Source organism: Mirounga angustirostris, unplaced genomic scaffold (genome assembly GCF_029215605.1).
Source record: "Mirounga angustirostris isolate CCGP_5_RB_7025 unplaced genomic scaffold, mMirAng1.0.hap1 SCAF_11, whole genome shotgun sequence".
Classification (NCBI taxonomy): domain Eukaryota; kingdom Metazoa; phylum Chordata; class Mammalia; order Carnivora; family Phocidae; genus Mirounga; species Mirounga angustirostris.
The window spans coordinates 35,944,911-35,951,282 of NW_026991719.1; the positions used below are offsets into that span (position 1 = coordinate 35,944,911).

General features: G+C 36.8%; 1 protein-coding gene across 5 annotated transcripts in view; it reads left to right on the forward strand.

Annotated features, from left to right (window-relative positions):
- USP9X (ubiquitin specific peptidase 9 X-linked) overlaps positions 1 to 5,237 on the forward strand; it is a 166,695-nt gene extending 161,458 nt beyond the window's left edge. For all 5 annotated transcript variants that reach the window (XM_045876425.3, XM_064573935.1, XM_045876419.3 and 2 more), the window contains 2 exons: positions 72 to 167; positions 2,076 to 5,237. In XM_045876425.3, the coding sequence (XP_045732381.1) occupies positions 72 to 167; positions 2,076 to 2,213 (234 nt within the window). In that variant the 3' untranslated portion in view covers positions 2,214 to 5,237. The remainder of the gene's footprint in view (positions 1 to 71; positions 168 to 2,075) is intronic.
- Positions 5,238 to 6,372: the final 1,135 nt, after the last annotated feature.

The following is a 6,372-nucleotide window of genomic DNA, read 5'->3' on the forward strand; positions in this document are numbered from 1 at the left end:
TATTTCAAATACAAAAAACTTAAACATCAATTTGCCTATATAATTCTTTATTTTTAAATATTTAAAATTAGGAGCCAGATGACCAAGATGCCCCAGATGAGCATGAGTCACCTCCACCTGAAGATGCCCCATTATACCCCCATTCACCTGGATCTCAGTATCAACAGGTAAATAGGGGTTGGTTTGTGTTTTTATCCCCTAGAACCAATTTTTATGCTTTATTTAGAGGATGGCTGAATTTTTTTGTTGTGACTGTAAAGTAATAAAGGGATTATCAAGACTACCTTTAGAGCATGAACAAAAGAGGAATAGCTGGGGCAGGGTCACAATGCGATGTGTTTGAACTCCCCCCTATGGTGTTTTCCTGGTCAAATAGGTGCCTGTCATTTGTACTCAGAACTTAGTAAAACTGTGGCAGTTGTGGTCAACATAAAGTGATCGTATTTAGTACAAAGGATTAGGACATTTCCTGTTAGGCTGAGTCTGCAAATGGATTCCAAAGACTTGAAGATGTGGCAATGAAGGAAACTGTTCTAGGTTACATAGCCTAAGACTTCAGTGACACTCAAGATTGTTGACAAATATCAAGGATTTGATAGATTGCCGTAAAATTTCCTGTAAGATCGGTAAATAAAAAAAATTTAGATAACCTTTCTAAAACCCAGAGGTGACTAATTCAGATCTTTTGAGGCAGTGATGCTCAAACTTGAATAAGCATCAAAATCCCCTGGTGTGGACGCCTAGGTGGCTCAGTTGGTCCTGGGATCGAGTCCCACATTGGGCTCCCTGCTCAGCGGGGAGCCTGCTTCTCCCCTTGCTCGTGCTTTCTCTCAAATAAATAAATAAAATCTTTAAAAAAAAAAAATCCCCTGATGGGCTTGTTCCAATACAGATTGCAAGTTTCTGATTCATTTAGGTCTGGGGTGGAACCAGAAAATCTGCATTTCTTTCCCAGGTAGTTGATGCTGCTGCTAGTCTGGAAGCCATACTTTCAGAACCATTATTTAAGACATTCTTTCTTATATTTCAGGATGGAGGGGTGCCTGGGTGGCTCAGCTGATTAAGGGTCCAACTCTTGATCTCAGCTCAGGTCTTGATCTTAGGATTGTGAGTTCAAGCCCAAGTTGGGCTCCAGATTGGGCGTGGAATCTACTTTAAAAGGCGGGGGGGTGGAAATAGAAGCATACTCAATAATTAGAAAATGCATATTCCACATATTTATTTTCATAGGACAAATTATAGAAAGACCTAAAATCTTCTTGACTGGTGGGAATATACAGAAAAATGAGGGTTCATGGGTTTAAAGGGTTAAGAAATGAAATTCATAAGGAAGAAACTTAACTTTCCTTGGCCCTGAGAAAGCTCATATATTAATCATGCCTGGCTCGTCCACGTTTCTTTAATATTGTATTGTTTTCATTAACACCATTCTGTGTTCAGGGTTGTTGCTAATGCAGATCTCATATGACCACAATCAGTCAGATTTGTCATTCTCATATAGAAGCTTCCAGGTGCTTGGAAGAGTCAGAATAAATGTGTTCTAACTCACAAATCACATTGTGAGTGTTTTTGACAATAAACAATAACAGGATGTAATCCCTTATTTGTTGGACTTAGGTCTAAATAATTTGGGGCACTAAAAATCACTTCAGGTAAAGATTCATAGAGATCTACACTGCTTTTGTTTGGGGTTTCGGGGTTTGCATTTAAGCTAGCTTTTTTTTTTTTTAAGATTTTATTTATTTGTCAACGTGAGAGCATAAGCAGGGGGAACAGTAGAGGGGAGAGGGAGAAGCAGATTCCCCACTGAGCAGGGAGCCCAATGTGGGACTGGATCCCAGGACCCTGAGATCATGACCTGAGCTGAAGGCAGACGCTTAACCAACTGAGCCACCCAGGTGTCCCTAGCTTTCCTCTTTGAAACGAATTTTTTTTTTCTTTTTCACCATTAGCCTAAGGATATTTACTCTTTGTAAGTTCGGGAATAAAAGAAATGTTTATGTGTCCACAGATTTCAGCCCATGATTTCTTCACTATATGAAAAGTTTTAACATCGATCTCTTCTCCCCTCCCAGAATAACCATGTGCATGGACAGCCATATACAGGCCCAGCAGCACATCACATGAACAACCCTCAGAGAACTGGCCAACGAGCACAAGAAAATTATGAAGGCAGTGAAGAAGTATCCCCACCTCAGACGAAGGATCAGTGAAATGCACATAATTAACTGGTTCCATCAAGACTGTGCACCCAGGCCTTACAGTCCAACCTTTTTCTGTGTCTGGCTAATAATTTAAAACTAGAAAAACTATTCCTAATCAACATGGAGTGGAGAGTTTATTCACTGTCTTATCTGCAGAAATTTGCTGTCAATATATAACCCGCCTGCAGTGGAAAGTGTATAGTGTTTTGTAATAAATGGCCTGATGCTAATGTGTAAATGGCAAAGGTGTATATAGTATATTAATGTTTGACTGTTAATTCTTAAGCAAGAAACTTTTCTTGAGGAGACTCACAGATCTACAAAAACTACAAAAGTTAATTTTCTTGTTCTACCCACTGCACTCTGCAACCAGTGTTGCCTGCCTCATGGCAGTTGGATCTACTCCTTTACAAAAACAAAAAAAAATAAACCAACAGCAACAAAAACAGAGCCCATCCATGTCAACCACACCAATAGTTTCATGTTAATTCTTTGCCACTGGAGTCAGTTTTATTATGAGCAATGATGTAAGGCTGGTAACCTTTAAATTATTTGGTTGATGTGGACAATTGGTGATGTAACATTGTTTCTAGATCTTTTTCATTGCCTTTTTAATTCTGATATTAGGTTAATCACTTTGAAGCTATAGTTATGCTGTAACATTTAGCATGGCTTCACACCAGGTTAGTGTAGCCAATGAGGAAAAAAATTACCATAATGACAGCAGTTGTCCCAGTGTGACAGCTGATTTGCTCAGAGCTTTTCCTTCTTACACCTAGAATATAAATATAAAACAAGGGGAGAAATGTGATATGATAAACAGGCGGTTTTCAGTTACACACATGTTGTTTATGTCTAATGTTTGACAGTTTGATCTCTGGGTGGGATAAAGAAATTTAAGTATCAGTAATGGGAATTTTTAAAGATTTAAAACAAATATGCAAAAATTTGCTATGCCAGGATGCTTGGAGCATAATAGAAGACTGTATTTGGTGTGCTTGTTTTGTTTCTTTGGTAGAGCTTATTAGGTGAATCTTCTAAAACTTTCCTTCTGCTGGACCCCAGTGAAGTGGAAGTCACCAGAATCCCACAATACTTGGAGCGCCACTGCACCAAGATGTCTAGCTGAGTTTCTGCTCAGGCACAGTTTTACTTGAAAGCAAGAATTGTCCTAGCTCCTTTTCCATTATTCCAAAACTTTGAATGTTCGAAGCAGGGTCTTGATTAAAAAGGAAACTACTGGTTAGTTAATCTAATTGAGGTATCATAATTTCAGCATAAACATTTAATTAAAGATAAGGAACTCATCAGTTAATACTGTATTTAAAAGAGAATTGGTAACTTGAATGTGTGTAATTTTTGGAACCTGTCTAAAAACCAAATACCCCTGCAGATACAGTCCACCCTATTCTATTTAAATATTTTGCTGTTTTATTTTATAGAAATTATTTTGCTGAATTCACAAATAGAATTTGATTTATGAAGAACTTTTTGTCCTGTGGTGTGTTTTTGGTTTTGTTTTTGGGTTGGTTTTTGGTTTTTTTTTTTTCCTTTTTTTTTTTTTTCCTTTTTTTGTCCTTTTTTTTTGAGGACTGCATAATAAAATTCTGTGCATAGCGTGCTTAGGCATGACACTGAATTCAGGAGTTCAGTCACATCGAGTTTTTGTGCACAGAAAGATTTGACCTTTGGCCCTTGACTAAAGATTTAGAGAAAACAGGATGTTGACACTGTAAAAGTTTCCTAACATAATCAATCTTGTACTTTTTGTATGTTTTTTATATACATGTATATTTAATGAGCACAAGCTTGGTTGTATTTTTTACAATTTAGTTAAATAGGAAAATGTTTTGTCAAAGGCTATAGTTGGAACTGAACAAAGCAGAAACAAAATTGAGAATTGCTTTATTTTGTGATTAAAAGGGGCAGGTATTTAAGATAAAGCTTTGGGTATCTTATTTGCAGTACTCTATAGTCCCATCTGTGCTTCTAGGTTTTCTGTAATATTAGGAAATTTTGACACCAGACAGATCCTGTTTTTACCTTAAGTATATTACATCTGAGTTTAAGTTTGAGCAAAAGTCCTACACACTTCGCAATTCCAGGTGGTAGTTTTAATTTGAAAGTTCCTCAATTCCAGGCCTCTTTAGCAATGAGCAAAATAGGTTGACTTTATTTGGACAATTTGCTATCCTTAAATACACCTTCTCACCAGATGAGGAGAGGTGGTTTTTGTATTTCCCGCTCCTTAAAGTATGTGATGTACTTAATTTAAAAACTTTAATGACTTCCTAGACATGGAAAACTTGACATTTGAAAAGGCTGTGAATTTTTCTCCTTGGAGGGCGATCCCATCTTGGTTGCTTTGAATTGACAATTCCCCTTGTGCCAGGTGAGGGCTTGTGAATCCTTTTCCCTCCGTTTGTGGAAGAGCTTCTGTGTTGTCCCCAGGATCAAGGGAAAGTGAACAGGGAGATTTATTTTTGTTTGTGTGAATGGTTTTCTCTCTTTAACTTCTTAAGCAAGCATTAACATATAAGCGGAAATTTTAAGGCGCATGTTATTGTAAGAGCAACGTGGTGGTGTTGAGGTTTTTTTTCTGAACATCAATGGCACATTTTAAACTTCCAAGTCTTCAAGGTGCCTATCTTTAATTCTCCCTCAACTGATTTCTTGAGCCATATATATAATTCGTACTTCAAATGTTTGTTTCAGAATCACTAGTCTTCCTTTCAAAGAAGTACCCCCCAGGATTCTAAATGGCATGATAACTTCATAGAAAACCATAGAATCTGTTAACAAAAAGACTAAAGCTATTTTCATTGTTAATCTGTGAACAAGGGCTTTGCCCTGTTGGATCGAAGTATTTCCGTGCACAACTTCGTAAAAACCGTATCGCTGCTGTTTCTAAGCCCTCCACCAACCAAATTTTCATGCTCAGCATTGTAGAGGCAGAAATAACATAATTTCCCAACCTTGTGTCTTTTAGCTGTTATATACAAATTTAGAATTATTAAAATGTTTTATTTTTTTCATGATTAACTTTTATTAGTGAATGATAACTTATTTAATCCTAGTAGTGGTTAAAAAGAAGAGGAGCCTTTTTTACTGAAATTATGTTTGTAAATGAAAGCAATAGTCTGTGAATTTTCTGATGACTACTCCCAACAAAATGGTTTCTTTTACTTTTTCTTGGTATTTTTCCAGCTTCCGTTCTCCCATGAACTCTTACTTTGCTGAATTTTGTGGTTAATTTGGTGGATATATCCTGCCTTATTTAGAATTCTAACTAACTGGATAAGAAAATTGCCTTTTCCTTGTAAGAAGTGCCCAACTTTGTCTGTCTCTAGCTGGAAGGTACTACATACTGCAGAGAAAGGAAAACAACCTCCTTCCCGCCCCACCCCACCCCGTTTTTTGTGTTACTAAGGAAAAAAAAAAGTAGTACTGGTTTTATAGTGGTGCTCACCTAAAATTGGTCCTGCACCTACATGAGTGTTTAGTGTTTGAAAATAAGGTTTTGGGTGTGATACATCACTACAAAAAGTGCTAAATGTATTAAGAACTTGCTGCCAACTGTATTTATAACAATTATTTTACATTTGCAGAAATGTAGCACTTTTCCTCCAAATTCATAGGTGTAAGAAAAAGGGGAAAGGTGCACCATGTTTTAAACTTGCAAATGAGTGATTTTTTTTTTGAAATCCAGATTCCCCAAAGGAAATTCAGCACCCAGATCACACACTTCTCAGCCTTTTACAAGCCAACAGACTGAAGATTGTCCACAGTTCCTAAGATTTAGCACATATACAAAAATAAAACTTTATAAATTAACTTTCGGCTTTCCCTTTTATTTATTAAAATAGATATCTAAACGGAGGTAAATTAGAGGTGTAATAGATTTAATGGGATCTTAAAAAGGGAAGTGTTTACAAATAGAGGAATTTGGCCCTCCTTTGTATCTCCAAAGTATATTCACATCTAAGCAGTTCAAAAATTGAGTTGTGATCTAATTGCTGCCTTAACAGTTCAGTCTAAAATGGAGATTTGGCAAACACTCTGGTGTTTCAAGTTTCATTTAAATATCAGAAGTGCAGCAGGTCACGTTTTAAGGGGAGTCCTAGAAGTGACAATTCAGTTAATTCTCCAGCAGATTGCATCTGCTCTG